The sequence below is a fragment of the Typha latifolia genome, chromosome 11, assembly GCF_019914945.1.
Source record: "Typha latifolia isolate L0001 chromosome 11, TyphaL0001v2, whole genome shotgun sequence".
NCBI lineage: Eukaryota > Viridiplantae > Streptophyta > Magnoliopsida > Poales > Typhaceae > Typha > Typha latifolia.
The window spans coordinates 6582950-6603328 of NC_133096.1; the positions used below are offsets into that span (position 1 = coordinate 6582950).

At 33.5% G+C, this 20379-nt stretch overlaps 1 protein-coding gene and 1 long non-coding RNA gene across 2 annotated transcripts; one reads left to right on the forward strand and one right to left on the reverse strand.

Moving 5' to 3' along the window:
• Positions 1 to 465: 465 nt before the first annotated feature.
• LOC140797886 (uncharacterized) lies at positions 466 to 3111 on the forward strand. Its single transcript, XR_012110738.1, has 2 exons — positions 466 to 813; positions 2668 to 3111. It is a non-coding gene; the product is annotated as an uncharacterized lncRNA (long non-coding RNA).
• A 6129-nt stretch (positions 3112 to 9240) lies between these two features.
• Positions 9241 to 10738, reverse strand: LOC140798040 (galactolipase DONGLE, chloroplastic). The gene has a single exon (XM_073151761.1). The coding sequence runs from the start codon at positions 10649 to 10651 to the stop codon at positions 9302 to 9304; it is 1350 nt and encodes a 449-aa protein (XP_073007862.1). The 5' UTR covers positions 10652 to 10738; the 3' UTR covers positions 9241 to 9301.
• Positions 10739 to 20379: the final 9641 nt, after the last annotated feature.

The following is a 20379-nucleotide window of genomic DNA, read 5'->3' on the forward strand; positions in this document are numbered from 1 at the left end:
ATTTTTAAAATATAATTAATTTTAAGAATATAATATTTTATATTTACTTGAATTCTAGAATAAAAGTATAATAATTACATTTAATTATAAGTGAAGAAAAAGATTGACTTTATTTTTTTTTTTAAATTACCATGAAGGCCATTTAATTTAATATAAAAGAGATTAATGGGATAGATATTAAAGGTTAATTAGTAATTAGATTGATGTGTGATATAAAATATAATTTTAAATTAAATAGTATTTATATTTTAGAATAAGAAAAAAAATTATTACTAAGTAAACGTGAGCGTGTGCGGTGGGGGGAGGGGGGTGTTAAAATATTATCCGAGTACGGATAGAGAATCTTGTGATTATCCGCATACTATACATAACTAGTAGTAATCCAACCCCGAAACTCGTCTACCCGGCCCGACCCGACCCGTTAGTAATTTAACTTTGCCCTACCCATAACCCAGCTCCTTCATTCTCCCTCTCTCCGACAACTCTCACTCTCCAGTCGTCACCCGCCCGACGCCGCCTCCGTCTCGCTTCGACGACTCTCCCTCTTCACCCGCCGGTCGCCGCCTCCATCTCTCTCCGATGACTCTCCCTCTTCACCTGCCAGTCACCGCTTCCAAAAATGGTCAAGCGAATCCCGAAATGAAACCGAGACCCTTCTCTTCTCTCCTTTCTTTTCTCTACTAGATCTCCGTCGCGTTTCTTGACGCCTCGATATATTTGATCTTTAATCTTTCTAATCTGGATATTTCCTGCTAATCTCCTATCTCTCTTTGGGTTGGGCGCGGTAGCCTCTTGAAGACAACCAATACAGCAGTAAGCCTGTCTTCTATTTTAGCTTCGTCTTTTTTCCTTGATGACTGTTTACATAAATTCGTTAACTTCAGATTGTTTTTTCTGTCCTCCGTACTCCACGAATTGAGTTCATCCATTTCGTAGGTCTTGTTGTTAATGCTCAATTGATAAAATTGCGTCTTTGTCGGACTTCATAGGTGCTTTTGATCCTAGTTTGTTGTTTCCTAATGTGATTAGAGTAGGCATAAACACTGGTAGAAATCTTGCCTTATGAAGTTGGACTCGCAAGATCGCCCAACCCGAGAGCATGATGAGTGTGGGCTGTGGGCTTCCCAAAACCCCTCCCTTCTTTGGGCTATGGGCTAGCCCAAATAATTGGTTAAGTTTTTTTAAGTTATTTGTTTAGATTGACTTTATTAAATTGAGGTCATATAAATGTAATTATCAGAAAATAACAATTCATTGTTTAGAATATTAGAGGACATGAACTGTAGTAATCGTGAATAATATTTTATTTAAATTAATTATTTATAATAACTATTGGGTTTAGTATTCTTAATAGTTACTTTGACTAGACCAATAATATAATACCTAAGCCCTTGATGAAAGTGCTGTATTATGTTTAATTATATAGTTCTATGATTAGATTCTTTTGCTTATAATGTGATTATATTCATCATATTATTAGATCCATTACTGTACAGGCAGGACATCTATAACGTAGAAGGAAGCAAATAACTAAGAGCGATTAGGCAAGTGACTCCTCTATAATTTAATGATAGTGTAAATATGATGTGATGATGCCAACGTTTTCATCTTATTGTAATATTATACATCTATGTTCATGTGTTATTTATCAACATTTATGCATTATTATTTCATAAAGACTAAATATATGTTTTGCACATTGTATGCACTTTAGCTATGATGATCATGCCATGTGTATTAAATATTGCATCACGTACACATATCACTAAGTAATTAGATCTCATCTTGGCAGTACCCTTATACTCAATCAACCAGGGTTAGGGGCGGAGTGCATCTATATTACTTATAAATATATTTGGTTCACGCTTGAGATCATTAATCCTATGAGGACAATTAGGTAAACTGTGCGTTGGATTTGAGCAGGCGTGTTTACTATCAAGTATGAAAGTCGAACACTTATTGATCTTAAAATTACTGATTGTGAGGTATGATTTATAGCTCTAGCGGTATCTGATGGCATAGGGTTATAGCACCTTTCCAAGCCGGGGGCTCGTGGTTTTCTAACACAAGGTGCGATGTCGAGTGTGATGATGGACTAACGATCGAGGTCCTTAGTCTAGCCTTCATATGCAGCGTCATCAAATATGTATAAGCAACATTAGTACTAGATATTTATCCCTCCTCATTGATTGAGACTCTAGGAGAGCTTATGATGTTATAATTTGTTATGATTTGGGAGAGCGTGCGATATTGTTAATTGTCATGAACTTGAGACTCTGGGAGAGTATGTTCATATGAGTTATGATCTTGTTTTATTAACGAATCCCTCGTTATAAATTTATGAGTTTAATAATACGTTGTCATTTAAGCATGATTTATATTATTGCATTTTGTATTATACTATTTTTATATTGTAAAGACGTATATTTGCTAGTTTTTATGTTTACCACCATTTTGATGAAATATTTTTCAAATTAATAGATGCAATCAAAGTTGTGGAGAAGTAGATGATATTAGTTAGATTGTTATTTAATTTTTCTATAATAAATATGTTACCCATGTGTGGGTATTTATCTTCTACTAGATATGTTATAGACATGTATTTTAGATAGTTGTTACGACGTGCTTGTTGGTTAATTTTGGCTTATTATTTTGGATACAATGTAGAAATTTTTGACCAACGAATCAGGTAAATACTACGCGGGTGAATTCTATCCACGTGAAGAGCAAATGTGTTCGGTGGTGGGTATTTCATGGTGGGAGAATCATTTACAACTCGAGACTGCTGATCTAATTGCTTGCAAGTGGGATTGCTCACAGCTCAAGTTAAACTCGAGTAGAGCTGAGCCAAACCTGAACAAAAATTTGGCTTGAAATTAATTTTGGGATAAGCCTGAGTAGAAGTCAGCTTGCTGCTAGCTTACATCCCCATATTGCAACTGCTAAGTTTTTCCTCCAAAGTTAACGCTGGTTGTGACTTTAAATTAATTGTTACTAGTTTCAACAAATATCCCGTTACCCTCCTAAATTTGTATGTTGTATTACTAAATCGCCCTACTCTTTTTGTCTGAATACTTATTAAATGAACAGAAGTATGGTCATTTAAATTAATTATGTCATCTTTGTAGAATTGCAGCTGAGTCAAAGTAAAACGTAAGAAAGGTGTAATGACCATACTTACTTTGGAGTTATAGAAACCCAAAGAAAATTATCCTTATAGAACATAGACTCGTCCAATCGAACAAATGCATGCATCTGTAATTTTGTCATTGCAAAAGAGTTGAGTACTCTTAGCTCTGTAGATATTATGTTTTTTGCCTTTGGACCGTGAGATAAGGAGAGGTTATCAAGATAAAAAATCCCCTTCATGCTGAAACTTGTATGCCAAATTTTGGAAGAAACTAGAATAAGAAAACAGAATAAATGGCAATTATGCGAATAACTTTATGAATAAAATTTTAGAATATCTTATCAAATTGTTCCAACATGTAAATAACCTATTTGGCCCTCTCCAATAATATATTAAAATATATTATCGAATTGTAATGCAACTATATAATATATAATTACCGAATTTTAATGTAACTACGGAGTATATTACTGAATTTCATGATGTTTATCAACCTTCTAAAATTATCTCTCATGTTTTCCCAAGTTGAGTCAATATAGAATAACCTTTTACACATAATGACTCAAAACAATTAACCCAATTTAAGTCAATAAACCTTAAACGTAATAAACATACTACTACTACTATTATTACATTCTAAATTTTATCTGGCCAAGTTTACCCTTGATTTATCCATATATGCTAACTAAACTCTACTTTAGATTTAGCATTTTTTTACTATTATTATAAGGTATTATTATTGCTAGCCCTTTGGACTCTACCTCTTTTTCACGTAGAATTTTTATTTATTTTATTGCAACATTATGACCCTTCAATATCTAATATCTCTTGTCTTTTTAGTGGTGTTATTGAAAAACATAACGCAATCTTTTTACCCTCCAATATTTTTTATCTTTCGCTAAAAGTAGGGTAATGATATCTTTCGCCTAAGATTAATCACACGATGATTTTTAATGAGAAAAAAAAAAATTAACAAATAACTAATGGAATAGTACTAAAATAGCCGAAGAGTCTTATATTGTACGAGTGTTTATGTGACCAAATTTCAGCAACACTGATTGAACCGGAACACCGTTAAATTTTTACTTCTTTAAAAGAGTCGTAAACAAATAAAAAAAAGTTATGCAAAAATTGATTGAATGTATAACTGTCCCTTATTATCACTATCCTAAATGCATAATCCTGTGCATGTCAAACAGTATAATTACATCAACATCAGCTACCTTAATAAAATAAAAAGTCAGCCCCCATAGACTATCTAATTAATTAATTAATTAATTAATTAATTAATTAATTGGGGCATAATACACTTAATTACACCCGTGAGGCTAAAAAAGTCCAACTCCTTAGGATGTAGACTAACCCCATGCATCCAAACCTCAAAAAGTTCTCCTCTCTTTTGCTCGCCAATTGGGCGTACGTCATGTCTCGTGGACGTAACCAACGTTAGAGTTGAAATAGTAACTCCCTACTAATTTCACGTGTTCTCATATGGTCGGTACTCCGTACCCACCACTTCGTGTCTTGGTGGGCCCCTCCTTCCGTCCAGATGTTGGGGCCCATCAATTTCATTACTATTTCCTCTCTTCTTCTTCTTTTTTAAACATTATCTTGGAGAAAAATAAATTATATATATATATATATATATATATATATATATATATATAAAAGAGGATGATCTCATAGTACTTTGAGACTAGGAGGGGTAAAAGTTAACCCGAGGTAATAATTTGACACGGTAATTAGACTTTTAAATAAGTTTAAATTTGGTTCAATAGGGTTGGGGTAATAAATGGACTTAACCTATCTAGTTCGTGTTTATTATCTTAACTACTCAATTAACTCACCTATGACCGCTTATCTATTTATAACACAATAGCCTGGTTATAACCCAATTAACTTATTTATGATATGAATAACTCATTATGACACAATTAACTTATTTATGATATGAAAAAATATATTTATAATAGCCCAACTAACTTATTTATGTCATGACTAATCTACTATGACATGATTAACTTATTTATGACATGAAAAAATATGTGTATAATCCCAACTAATTTGTTTATAACATAAAAAGCCCATTACGACATGATTAACTAGTTTATAATATGAAAAAAATATTTATAATTCGAATAAATTCCTTTACAATTCAAATAAATCTATCTATAACCCATATAATTTATAAAAGTGTTATCCTATGACTCACTTATAAATCATGTGACCTAATATTTAATAAATGAGTCGTAGTCATATTTAAGTATAAATTTTTATTCGTTTAATAAATGGGTCATATTAATATTAGTACTATTCTAACCCGACCAGATTACCATCCTTACTTGAGACAATCAAATTACAAATACATTTATTACTATATATATAGTAATAAATGTAAATCCCATCAATAAATATAATATATATATATATATATATGCGGATTACAAAAATAATATATATAGATTTCATAGTTAAATGTGTACTAAAAATATGTACCATAAAATTTGCATCCTTTCTATAATTGTAATATTCCCCTACCCAGTAAAAAGTTAGTATTTATGTTACCATTAAGCAATTTATTAAAAGGTAGTTTTATACTAACATTACATATCTGGTTACTAATTGAAATGAACATAAATAATCACAAGTCGAAAGATTTAGAATTAGTTTATGTACAAAATATAAAATGTTTTCACATAAATTACTAAGTAAGAGAATAATATTATTTAAATATAAGGAATTAAATGTTAAAAAATTATTCTGGCTCCTATTATTGTAAATTACTATCAACAATTTCCAAATAACTAATATTTTAAGAGAGGTAAGTTATCCACACGGATTATACCTCAAAATCTAAGAAAGGGCGGACTTTAATTTTTCATCGATCTACATAATGATAATAAAATTAAAAACCAATATATTTGAATAGCAATAAGTGTTTTTATCTCTTTGTTCTAATATTTTAGTCGGAGGTTACTTTAATATGATAAGATAAGATAAGAAAAGAATTTTTGTTTACAGAAAACCTAGTTTTCTTACTAACAACAAAAGATAAGGGAAGAGACCCCTTGGGGCATGCTTGAACTTCTTGTGATTAGAGAGGAAGAGACAAAGATAATGGAGAAGAGATGAGAGGGTTTGAGAAGTTGGAAAACTTGAGCTTGTCACCACTTTAGGAATTTGGTGAAGACAATGAGTTGAAAAAAAAATTCAAAATATGTTAATGTTTAATGCTAGAGAAGGGAGAGAAGTAGAAAGATAAAATATATTTTTATACTTTATAAATGTTAGGAGATCTCTATGCATTTAATGTAGAGAGAGATTCTCAATTTGATATAAGAGTAATTTTGATATTTAAAAAAAATTAGGTGAAACTTTAAAGTAAAAGTAGAATAGATAAAAGATGCAAAAATATAAATTATATTAGTTTACCATGCAAATCACTTGAATTAATTTACTTCCATATTAGAATAAATTAACATTATAACCTATATAAAAATGATAATACTAAACTTTCCTAATTACCTCCTCTTTTATTTTAGGTAACACTGAAATGGTCGTCTCAACAACAAATGAGACCACGAAAGTACGTTAAAGGGCTGTTTTACAACAACAACAAAAATTAAACTAATATAAATTATATCTAATGTATTTGGATAATTAAAGTAAGATTTAAATTTTAAAAAAAAAACTTATACATGCTTTTTAATAGTTGAAGGGGCTCCCATTCCCATTAGCATTCCCATATGTGATAGTTTGCCTTTATTGGCTTGTATTAATATGTTTTACCACTAGGTAACATTAGACTTAGTTTACAACAGGTATCCTAGATTATTACCTTGTTATGTTTCTTTTAGCCAAACACACTCTTAATTGAACTAATATGACACGTCGGATTCGAGTTGAGGGGGCCACTCGAAGTCCCTTTTGTGAGCTAATGCAACGTGAGTTGCATGGGTCGAGTGGGGTCTAGAGGAAAACGCTTCCTACTTGTCAACAGAGAGAGACAGTAACGAGTCCCAGTATTAGATAATCCCAGAAAGAAGACAACGTATAGACAAAGTTTGGTCGGAAGCTTCACTAATGTTAGGGGACAGAGTAATGAAAAAAGTGACTTATGCATGCATATAGCCAGAGACACAGACAGAGAGAGAGAGAGAGAGAGAGAGAGAGAGAGAGAGAGAGAGAGAGAGTCTTAAAGACAGGAGGTCCCATTAAGTAGAAGTTGGGTTTCAGCTCAGGGAGCACCCGTCTCTAGCATTGTCTAAAACCATTGAACCTTATGATCAGAGCAATTGTTGCACCAAGAATTTTCTAAGTCTAAGTTGGAAGAAGACCTAAAAAAAAAAGTAATAAAGACTTGGTTAATTTATGAAGATATGATAGTAATATATACTGCCAAACATATTCTTCTCTTGTTAAACTTTCTTAATTTTCTATTACTTAATAATAATACTCCACAAACCCATCCATTGATGAGTACTTGAGGATCTGAATATTATGTAATTGTTTCAGTCTATGGTCTACGTGCATGGCACATACATTCCCTTTCTTTTTCTTGAGTAATAGTAAGTACGTTCTCAAAACTCATGCAAAACTAGCACATTTGCATCTAGTAAACATATTTAAGGGGTAATATACACTTGATTTGATTAACATGCTATAATTGTCGTCATATAGAAATTGAAAACATTATCAAGTAGTGGTATGAATATAACCTCAAGAATTAATATATCAAACGCGGAATTTAGTGATTCATTATAATAGTGGATTAATTTGTCGTAGTAACATGATCTTCTTTTAGCTAGCCCACTTGCAAGAACCTGACATATATACGTGGTGCCCCATTATAATTAATCAACAATAAATAAATAAAAAGAACCCAGCTAACAATAATAGGCACATTGCTAATATATATATATATATATATATATATATATATATATATATATATATATATAGTTGTGTTGCACACTTGCTCCAGAGTATAAGTAGAGCCGAATGAGTGCTAATAAGCCTAATATATGCATGTATACTAAGCTTATAGGTACTGTATGATTAAGGGATATGTATATATGCATGGTTTTATTGTAATGCAAGAATAGAAATATATGCACTCTGATTATTCTCAGAACTTATTAATGTGCTATAATACTTGCATTAAAAAGTATGCACGCAAAAACACTTCATCTGGTATATAAAGGAATCAAAATATTATAACCAGTACTAATTCCTATACCTACAAGCAGATCATCCAGTATAATATTCAAAGGAGAATAAGCTATGCTCTCACGTTCATTCCTGGATAAATTAAATTATGCGGTCGGTTTGTTCTCTAAACATGTTGATTAATCATATGAATAACATGACTTTTTTAGGTTAAATTTCACAAATAGCCGTAGTCTCACATGGATCGAACTTTAACCCACTTGCAACCAGTAATGATAGTGCATGCTCCTATGATCAACAACAAAAGAACCTAACTAGCTGTAATCGACACAAAGCTAATTAATAAATCTGGTGGTGTTACACCAAATGTACGTTAAACGTGATGATTGCACAAGATCTTAGAAGTTTTATGATTGAATATTGATAATGGAAGACTCAAAGTATGAAAACAACGACTTAAAACTCTTGAAAACTATATCTTTTTTTTCTTCTTCTAAAGTAATCACACCACGTTGGATCCCATTACAATTCAAAACAGACAGTAGATGGTAGGCAAGTTTTGAAGAGACGAAAGCAACTAAAAACGCACCCTATCTAATGGAAAATGGACAAGGCTAACTCTCGTTTTTCTTTTAGAAGAAACCATTGCATGGCAGATCCATTGTTAGTGTTGAATTTTAATTCGTTGACTAATATAGCATTTCAGTTTGACAAAAAAATTTATAAGCGCAATAAGCATAATATTTGGGTAGAGTAACCCTATGCATGCATGCATGCAAGCATGCACGCAAAAGCTAGAAGATATCGTAACTTGTAATTAGGTTTTAGACAGCAGGAGATATAACACAATGGATAGATCTCTTCCATCAATAAAAGTTTTCCCATTCCATCGGAACAATTTTGTACAATTAATTAACCTCCAAAAATGGTTACCTTTTCACTGTAACATATACATTTATACATGTTATATTTACTCAGGTCTGATATGTTTGCTATCATGGCTCAAATTCTTAGCAATTGCATCAAGTTGCCTACTTGCCTTGCAGCTTCTTGCCATTGCCATGCATCCAGTTTCTGATTGCAAACAAAATCTATTGCTCTAGTAATTAGATCACTCCCTCCCTTCTTCATCTGCGCTGCCATCTTCGGGCACTTCAATAACCCTATATAAGCATCCAAGTCATGAACACATGCAGGGTTCTTCACCTTGAAGAAGTCCAAGGCTAACTCTACTCCCACATGAGCATAACATGAGCAGCTCCAAGGGAGCTCATACCTACCACCCAAAAACCTAGAATTCTCATTGAGGAAAACTCCGGGCAGCTTTGTCACCGGATCGTTGACGTTAGCGACGCGCAGGACCTTCACGCCGAGGTCCTCGCACCGCTGCTTGAACCCTAGGTTCCCGACCCTCGGCCCGCCGAATGAATACACGGTGATCGGCACTTCCCGGCTACCGCCGTCTCGGTTCAAGCCGAGCTCTGCTAGGTCGTAACCTAGAAGAAGAGCCAGTGAACTCCCCATGCTATGACCTGCCAGTGTGATGCTTAATTCCTCATCTTTGTAGAGGTTGACCAGTCTCGACACCTCGGCCAGGAGTTGCTCGCGGCAGCTGCCGCTGCCGAACTTGCACGAGCTGTCGTTGGAGGTGTAGAGGCTGAGGAAGCCCGACTCGACCTTGACGTCGGGCCGGGGGTCGTGCGGGTCGAGTCGCGCCGGCTCGAGCGAGCTCATGAAATTGGCGATCCACTCGGTGTTCGTCACCGTCCCCCGGAACGAGACTAACACATCTCTCCTCCCTAATCTCTTCACCTCCTCGTCGTCGGACACCGCCACGTACCCGATCCACCGCCCGCAGCACGTGCCGGCCTGCGTCGGGATGCTGATGTCCGGCGTCGCGTAGATGTACTTGGTGATGCGATAGCCGGAGCCTTCCATGCCGACCTCGCGGAGCATCCGGCTCTTCCCGTACTTGCAATTGAGGTAGCGCTTCGAAGCTGGGTCGAGGTCGAAGGCTTTGTAGCACGCGGCGACGAACTCGCCGTACCGGACGATCTCCTGGCGGAGGATGGGGTTGAGGGGCTCCACGAGGTCCTCCCAGTCGTCGGACCCTTGGATCTCCCGCCACATGCAGGCGAGAGGCGGACTCGCCGCCTTGGCCCGGGCGGACGCGCGGTTGAGCGCGGCGGTGGACGGGGAAGCCGATATGGCTATCGTCTTTTGCTGCTGGGGGGCCAAGGTGGAGACCGCGACGGCAGTAGCCGAAGCCCGGAGGCGGCGTGATGGGACCCCGCCGCCCGAGGCTAAGTATGATGTGTTCGATATAGAGAAGGACGAAGACGCCGCCGCCATTAGATGTTCTGGCGAGGAATGAAGAGGGAGAGACAGACAGAGAGAGAGAGAGAGGAGAGTGTGAGTTTTTGAGGTGCGAATTAAGGAGAGAAGGGTGTGAAGTGTGCATATATATATATATATATATATATATATATATATATATATATTTACATATGTGGGTATGGTGAGGAAGAACCGACCGTTGGCCTGGGGGGTAACGAAGCGCATGTTTGGCGTGAGATTTGACCGGGAATACACGAGTAAGAATTTTTTTTGCCTGTGGAGTGGTCGGTTGAGTGCCGATTCCGGCTGGGAAATAAGCTGAAAAGTACGGGGTTTCATGAAGGAGACGAGAAGGATCGCATAAAGTAAGGGGGCTCTCTTTTCGCACATAACACCCTATCTTCTTATATTATTTGATAAAACTTACTTTCTTTTCTTAAAATCTCTACAATAAATATTCTTCACCTGCCCTTACCATTAGGATTCTAGCCTAATTGCAATCGCTTAAATAATATAATTATCTTATATTATTATTATTATTATTATTATTATTCGTGTATTAGCATCAAATTTAATCTCTGCCCATTTGAGATATCTTTTTTCACAATCTCCTTTCCAAGCATTACACTTGGTATCCCTCTCTACTCATACATTATATTTAATGTCTACAAATAAAAGTATATATACTAGAAATAATTCTCGCAAAATAAAAAGGAGTGCTTTTTTCTAGAAATATATCAAAAACAGGGAGCTCTTGCACAATAAGATCACAAAGCAGGCGGTGTTTTGGAAATTCGCAGAAGGATCTATGCTCCCTTTGAGGTGGGGCTTTTTGTGATCCCAAGGGGGTTGACTTTATCATGAGTACGAGAGAAATTTAAGAGCATTATTATTTTTATTTTTTCCTATTATTTCATGTCCTCATCTCACGGATATACATACAATATTATTAGCACTTCCGAACGCCAAAATATATATGCGAGCTACCTTATTCTATAATAAATAAATAAATTAATTAATTAATGCCTCCTTGTTTATATTTTTATTCCGTGGCTCGTGCTATTGTTAGTTGTGGTTGGACTATTGGAACTCGGAGTGTGACTTTCAACACGGCAGCAGTGGGGTGAATCGCCGCCGTTTTCCAACGCGGTACATACCAGGTGATAAAAGATTTATTCCTTTGCAGACTTTTGTATCAGGTGGTTGACCGTATATATATATATATATATATATATATATATATATTTCTATAGGGATCTCAAAATATTTTAAGAGTAGGCCTAATATTATATCTGTTTATAACTTTACCAATGTCTTTGCGTTTGTAAAGCCTGGTCTAATCCATCCTAATTATGAATGATTATTTGACCCACAGACCTTTTTTTAAAATAAAAAAAAATACTCTAACAGAAGCAGAATATTAAATTTTAGTCATTTATTGTTGATAATTTTAATATAAAAGTATATATTTTTAGCACTTAAATGTCAACCCTTTTATATCTATTCAAATTGTATATATATATATATATATATATATTTTTTTTTTTTTTTTTTTTTTTGGAGTGGAAGATATGAAAGACTTGTTTAATTGACTTCCTAATTCCACTGTCCCTGCATGCCAGAAGTATATCAATTTTTTAACCATTAAAGAAAGGCAATCAGTTTAGAAGCATATTCTTCTCATTGTATCACTGATAGCCAAAGAAAGATATTAATAAACATAGCTCAGTATAATTACACTATTTTTCTGGTTTACAACCAAACACTGTATTTTTTTATTATAATTTAAAGGTATAACTTTAAGAATAAAAAGTTAGAATAACTAAACTAGATTTTCCTTTTTAACCGGCAATCATCAACAGCCCAAGAGTTTAAAATGTGTTTGTATTTAATTATCTTTCACTTATAATATCACTTTCGCCTAGATTTACTAAAAGTGGGGAGTTAATTATGTCCCATTTAAAAGCACTCATAGATAATATGAGCCGGACATTCTAGGCTAGACAAAGAGGCTAGCCCTCGTCGTGATTTCTTTTAGAATTTTTTGAAAACTTTTTCTAAGTCTCCACCATCTTATTTATTATATTCTTTTTTTTTTCTGCAACAGTAATAGTAAATTGGGTTAAATAGGTTTGTGTCACTTAATAGCCCTCTACATAACTAAAGTGATATTAAAAATGTAGTTAAATTACTAAAATATCTATATTATTTTTAGGAAAAATTATACTACGCTAACATAGGGCTTGGGTCAATTGCATAAAACTCTCACTTATTTTTAATTTAAGTATTTAACTTCTATGTGTTTCGAGCTAAAATGTACCTATTAGTATGCTGTTAATAGAAATATGAAATGATAATGTTGCCCTTAAGTATATGGGATTTCATGCAATTAAGCCAAGATAAAGTGTAATCTTTCTCTTATTTTAATTAGTCAATAACCTATTATGAGAGAAGGTATGTTTAAACATCACCTCTCAATCATAAAAATTAATAAACACTGGGAATATAGTTGGTCAACTATTTTTGAAAGCCTTTGACATTAGCACCATTAGTTCAGATAAAAAAAAACTTAATAGCTCCACATTAGTCATAAATATACAGTGATTTATGTGATATAAAATAAAGTATAAGGGGGATAAATTGATTATGTCAAGCTACAGTGAGTAAAGTAAAATACATTTAATTAAACAAGTTCACATAGGCTAGAATCTCGTACTTGACCATGTGCATATGCTTTCTTCTAATAAATTCAAGAGCTCGTACGCTAAGACTTAACTCATGCACGTGAATCGAGCTCTGTAGCGCATGAGTGTGTAAATTAATTTGCATAATATGCTCACCGATAAAATATGTATCCATTTTGAAGCACAAAACTTATGAGAAGTTTAGCACTTATATATCATACTAATATTTTTTAAATATTTAATATTGTGTTAAACTCGCTTTTTTTATTTTTTTATTTTTATAATATCTAATTAAAAGGTAATTTTTATTTACTTCACTTCTTATAGTTGAATAAACAAATATATAACATTAAAATATTTTTTGAGCTCTTTTAATTTTACCATTAATAATATGTAGACCCGCTTAAAAGTGAGTTCAAAGTTAATAATATATTCATGTCAAATACACGATATTTCTAACACGTGAATCCATCCCGATGTAAATAGCATTTTTTTTTAAATTCCCATACTGACCCTCTTCAATTCCCACGTGTCAAAACATTCACCAACTACACTATTACACGCTTAGCCCCAAGATTGCTTATTATTATATTTGAATGTGGCTTTCAGTGATTTAAAAAAATGGAATTTTACGATTCACACCCTAGTATAGGATCGATAGTTATTATAAAATTCACTCTTTATGGGTAAAATAATAAAAAATAAGAGCAAAAGATTGGCGTTATATATTATGAAATTCCCTACAATATAAACACAATGGCGAGTCAACATACAAATGTAAAAGAAGCATAGACATTCTACTATACACATGATAAATTAAGGACATATCCCATAAAATATATATATTTATATACCTTCTGCTGCTTTTCCTCACACTTGGTTGACTTTAGAAGAGAAAGAAAAAAGAAAGCAATTCAAAGACGTAGTAAATTTAAACCCGTTTGCGTCAAGCAATCCGTAAAGTCAACAGGACTCACGCAACTCAAGTGGCTAATTGACTTAGAGGTTATTGTTATGTATCGTCGTGATCTCGGAGTTTTGTCTCCCTAACTCAAAAATTTTGATCCAAAACTCCATATGAATGGAGACAGTAAGTTTTCCATTTCCATTGTCAAGGGTACAAATAATAAAAGGTGAATCAAGAGGTATTTTAGATATATACTTTTCTATGAATTATAATTAAATATTTTAGGAAAATTTATAAGAAAAATACACCCTAGTTTTTTTAGTTTTAATGTCTCAAAACATTATGAGTTAATTTTTAAAAATAATCAAGTAAAATCTGGCTCTCAATTTAACTAACGGGTAAAGAAAATTAATGGAAGAGCATATCGATACGATAGAATATGAATGATACTAAAAGTAAAATGTATAGAATGCATTTGTTTATGGGATCGGATTAAATTACCCCGTGAGCTACGTATAATATTATGTTTGGTACAAAAATAATATACATAATTAAGAGCTCGGATCGGAGATGTTATATTCTAAAAGAGAAGATATAACATCACTTTTTTTGAAATGGGATGATATAAGCATTGCCTTTACAAAAGTGAAATAATTATTCCTAAGATAAAATGTAAATAGTAAAGCAAAATATTTTTTATGGTGTCTTTTAATTATTCTTTTCTTCTTTGTATGTCATGCATGATGCATGGTTGTGACTTCCGTATTATGGAGCCCAATTGGGTCGGTGCCATGGGACAAGGATACAAAGATCTGTCTCATTTAGTCCAAATTTTGGGATCTAATTAAATCCCAAATATGCTATTAGATTCTTATCACAAGAATAGGAGGTAATGGATCCCACCGTTCATATAGAATGATTATTTTTCCTCTCTCTCTCTCTCTCTCTCTCTCTCTCTCTCTCTCTCTCTCTAAAATGAGATTTGAATGAATGGAAGAGTTTCTAAAACATATTCTTGTAATCGGCATGAGCTTGTGGGCTTAGTATATATCAAACAACAATGCTTATTTTCTCTCAATTACTAGACCCAATGTTCATAAGTTATAATCCCATGCATCTAGTGCTCTAGCTAGTAATTTTGACCTAATTCTTTATTATGCATGATTAGTGTAAGAATATATGAACATATAGAGTATGAGCTTCAAAGCTCTCATACTTCACTCTCTAAAGTTGCTACCTTTGTGGATTTTAATAATTTTTATTACGGCAGAGTTTTGAAATGAATAAATAGATTGGAAGCTTTACAATTGAATAAGTTATACAATTGATTATAAAACAATATGTGATTTAACTATTTAAATTTAAAATATTGGGGATAAGTTGAAATCTGGTAGAGGGAAAAGTGCAATTTGTCAAAACAAAATAAATCATGATTTTATTCATTCATTGTTGTGTGTGAAGCCTAGGAAAATCACCACTACTAATTTCCTCGTCATATCAATTTAATTCCAGTGGGAATAAGCAACTTTTGTTGCAGTATTCAAAGTCAAAAAACCAAAAAATTTCAACTCATGGGTAAAACTTTGAATTCTCCTTTTCAAGTAGCCCACTCGGTTTTATAGAATGATGTAGTCAAATAGCGTTAGTAGTTAATTAATTGTTATAGTTTCATAGTAAGCATAACCTTATTCTAAAATATTTTGATCAATTTCTAAAGTACTTTTTAAGTTGATTATTTTTTTTTTATTACAATAATTATACTTTGACTTCCTAAACTACTACTTTTTTTCTTCATCTCTTTTAACTTTATTCCTTACAAAAAGACCTAATGAACACTAGAAATCGTCAGCGTGTGGTCCTTCTGTTGGTCATATGGTAGGAATTTTATCGTAATTATAGCGCATGCATATCATGTGTTTGAGAGAGAATGAAATAATCCATGCCTTTTTTAAAAGGACAAATATTTAATAATGTTTGATGATTCCTAAGAGTTTACTAAAGAAAATAAAATAGTTTATGGGAGTGAAAAATATAATTATCTAACTTTTTATATCATATTAAGTGTAATTATTATACCAGTGTACTAGTTTATATCTAAATTTGATAATAATCTAAACAAATATAAACTTTTCTTTTCATACGAGCTTGAAAAATAAGTAGACTAAATTAGTTTGAAAGTTGTGCGAGGACAGCTAAACACCACGTAAGTATGCAGTATGTGTGATATACGTGTGTTTAATGCTTGGTTTACATGTTTATGTTTGACCACTTAATTGCGACATTATGAAGATAGTGATATCGTTAAGAAGAAAAAGAATTTAACTACGTCACAAGTGAGGTAATCATAGATATTGCATGTTTGCATTAGGAGTTGTATTATGGGACAGGGTGGATAGGATATCAACTATTATTGATGATCAACTCATACAACTTATTTTGCGTAGGTGAGTTGGAGAGTATGGGCTATTCCGTTTAGTGTTCGCTAATTAATTATGTTTAATTTGAAATAAAAGTGATGATAAAAATTGGAAAAAAGAAATAACTTTTGTAATTTATGACAATAATCTTTGAAATGATGTAATGTTTTAGATACGTAAAATGATGCTTTAATAAATAATGTAAGTATGTAATGTTTGTAAATGTATCATGGCTAGTTTCTACATATGAATTATGAATTATGAATATATACAATGACAGCATATAATAAATATTCACTTATGTATGCAATGAATACATACATAAGAGGATGTATGTATACAACCAACCAAATCAATTAAACCATATAATATTCTTTACGTATACAATGGATGGGTGTACATATTATACCAATCTTGTTCATTAGAATTAATACCCATTTTAATCGGTAGAATTACTATTTTTCCCTTTGAACATGATTTTCACATGTTATATCTATATTTCATAAATATGTTTAAAAAATATTAACACTTGTTTTGATCATTAAAATTAATTTTTTGCCCTCTAAACCTGGTTCTTCATATATTATATATTTTTTTCTACCTAAAACAAGATTAAGAAATGGGTAGATGATAAGAATTAGGAGATATATAAAAAAAATTGAGTCAAAACTTTTGATTTCCTTCGACAATTACTCAATTAAGTCAGAATTAAGAGATATTTATTTAGAATAATATATTTCAGGTTTGATGCATCAGACGACAATACTCCAATCGTTCTCACTACGAATAACAGGAGGGCGTTGTATATGATAAATGTGATCCGAGCTATTGCTTATTCGTTGGTGTATATCTGACAGTTAGCTGGCCCACACGAGATTAATCTGCACGGAGTCCTCCCGGTCCCCGACCAAAGAGCTCATAAACACCCGTCTCTCTAATCATATGTACACTCAAACACATATAGTCCAAATGAAAAAAAAACCCCACATGGCCACATGAAATTTTTTTGTTCACAAATCTCTAAACCCACCTGATTAGCGGGCAATCACAATTTAAACATGGGATCTTCCGAATCAACCGTCGATACGAAACGTGTGGACTTCTGTCAGCCGTCTTTCCTGAAAGAGGAAAACTAAAAAGAGCCCAAATATCTCTTTTTTTGACGTCCGCAGTCCTATCCGACTCCCCTGATTGGCCCATCCCTCCTCGTTCGTCTTCTTATCGGCGTTCTTGTTTGGATTCGTCTGGTCGGCGTACCATCCATCCGTCCGTTCCACCCAAATATCTCTTTTGGATTCGTAGGATCGAAGGATGTTACCATGTCAGCTAGATGTGACGTTTGGAGTTGACCATGACGTGGCCAGAGAGAGTTGCTTGCCCCTTTAATACCAACTTATGAAAATTTATGAGTTAAATGCATTTAACATTTAATTGTTGTATCAAATCAGTCGTCATTATCTTTTTTTTTTTTAAACTTAACTAAATAATATTAAAATAATTAAAACACATATAAATTTTAATATAATATAATATAATTATTAAAATAGCTACAATACTCAATTAAATTTCACAAAAAAATTAATAGTCTTATTTTAATCATAAGTACAAAAATAATTTAAGACTTTTTGAAATACAGAGTAAAATAATTTTGGGAGAGTAAAGTATATTTGACCCAAAATTTATTGATAAGAGAGATTTTGAGTCCAATAATATTGTTTGCAATAAATACGAAAATATTAAAAAAGTAAATAAATTAGTTAATTAGACTCAGAAGTTTGAATTTTGTTTTCCTTCGATAATAATTGCCCACAAATTTTCTCAATAAGACTTTTCAAAACCTATAACTAAAATACATATGTTAGTATAATGTGTAAGTTAAAATCAGCACGTGCATAGTATGTTATCTAAAAAGTGGGAAATTACTTTTTAGATAATTTTGCCATCGCCAAAATGACATACAGAATAGTCTGCCTTTTATCTTTCTCTTAGTCCTCTACATTTTAGCTCTCTATTTTTTTTTTCTAATATTATATCTCTATATCTTCTCACATATCTCCCTCCATTAGATCTCCATAAGTAGGGGTGGTAAAAATTAATACGATTTGATAACTCGACACAATAACCCGACTCATAATCATGTTTAAGTTTAATCTAATCACGTTTGGGTCGTAAACATGTCAACTCGATTAACTCGATTAATAATCGGGTTGTGTTTGGATTTGTACTCGTTTAAATATATGGGTCGGGGCGAGCCAACCCGCCAACCCGGTGCATATATATATATATATATATATATATATATATATATATATATATATATATATATATAACTCAACCTCACTCTATCCAAACACCGTCACTCCTATTCCTATTCTCCCACCTCAAAGGCCCAAATTTCGTCTTCTACCTCCAGCTCTCCCTCGCAGCCATTACTCACGACATTGGCTTTGAACAGATCGACATCGGCCTTGAACAGTTGATGCCGGCCTCAACTCCTCGTCTTCTACCCCCAGCTCTCCCTTGTAGACGTTATTCGCGACACTGGCCTTGAACAATTGACGCCGGCCTCAACTGAGTCAACTCCTTGTCTTCTACCTCCGGCTCTCCCTCATAGCCCACTCCCTCCCTTAGTCTCTCGCACCACCGCTAACTCACTCCTAGGGTTTTGAGAGCTCCCATCCTCATCGAACTCTATCCGTTTTCCCCTCTTCGAGCCGAAGACATGGATCCCTCTAGTCCTCCCGACCTCCCCATGTTGGAGGATTTTGAGAAGAGGGTCAACCTCACGAGGCGGAGTTGCGATATTTCTACACTGTTTTGGGTATTGGAATGCTGCCATTGTGGTATATCCGATAGTGATGAACAGCAATCTCGTTTTTAAAATTATTTTGTTTTGTGTATAAGAATTATTTTATTATGAGTTCATTTTTTGTTATTTTGTATTTGTTATTGTGTATACCTATGTTATTTTGTATTTTGAAACAGAAATGATATTTTAAATTGTTAATCGAGTTAATCGTGTCGGGTTGACGTGTTAACCCGACACTACCCATTTATTAAATGGGTTACACGGGTCGTGTCGTGTTACTTGTTTAATAAACGGGTCACATTCATATTTATCAAATGCAACCCATTTAATAATCATGTCGTGTTCGTGTTAAGGCAAAGTTGACCCGACCAGAACCCGTTTAACTTGACTCAATTGCCACCCCTATCCATAAGGTCCTTTACCACCAAGGCTCTTACCACCAACCCATTACAGTTTGTTTGTTTCTATTATCATTCACATTGTATCATATAAATATAAAATATTTATATATGACACAGTGTCTTTAACATAAATATGGTTTTTAAAATCGTCAAAGTTCTTTTTATTGTGCTGCTGATGATATTTAAATAGGGATATTTTTTTTAGTCATGAGTAGGGGGGTTTAAATGAGCTGAGCTTAAGTGAGCTTGCTCCAAATTAGGCTCAACTCTAAATTGATTTTGAGCATAGCTTGAAATTTAGGCTCTGACTTTGTTTAAATCAAGCCAAACCAAATTGAGCTCGAATTGAGCCTAAGCTTAAATTGAACTTATTTTTAAGTCGAACTTAAGCTTAACTAGACTGAGCCCGAGCTGAACCCAGGCTTAAAACTTGATGACTTTTAAGCCAGGCAGAATCAAGCTGAATCAGACCAAGCTTAAACTACAAAACATCAAAACAAGCCAAAGACTATTTAATACATATAT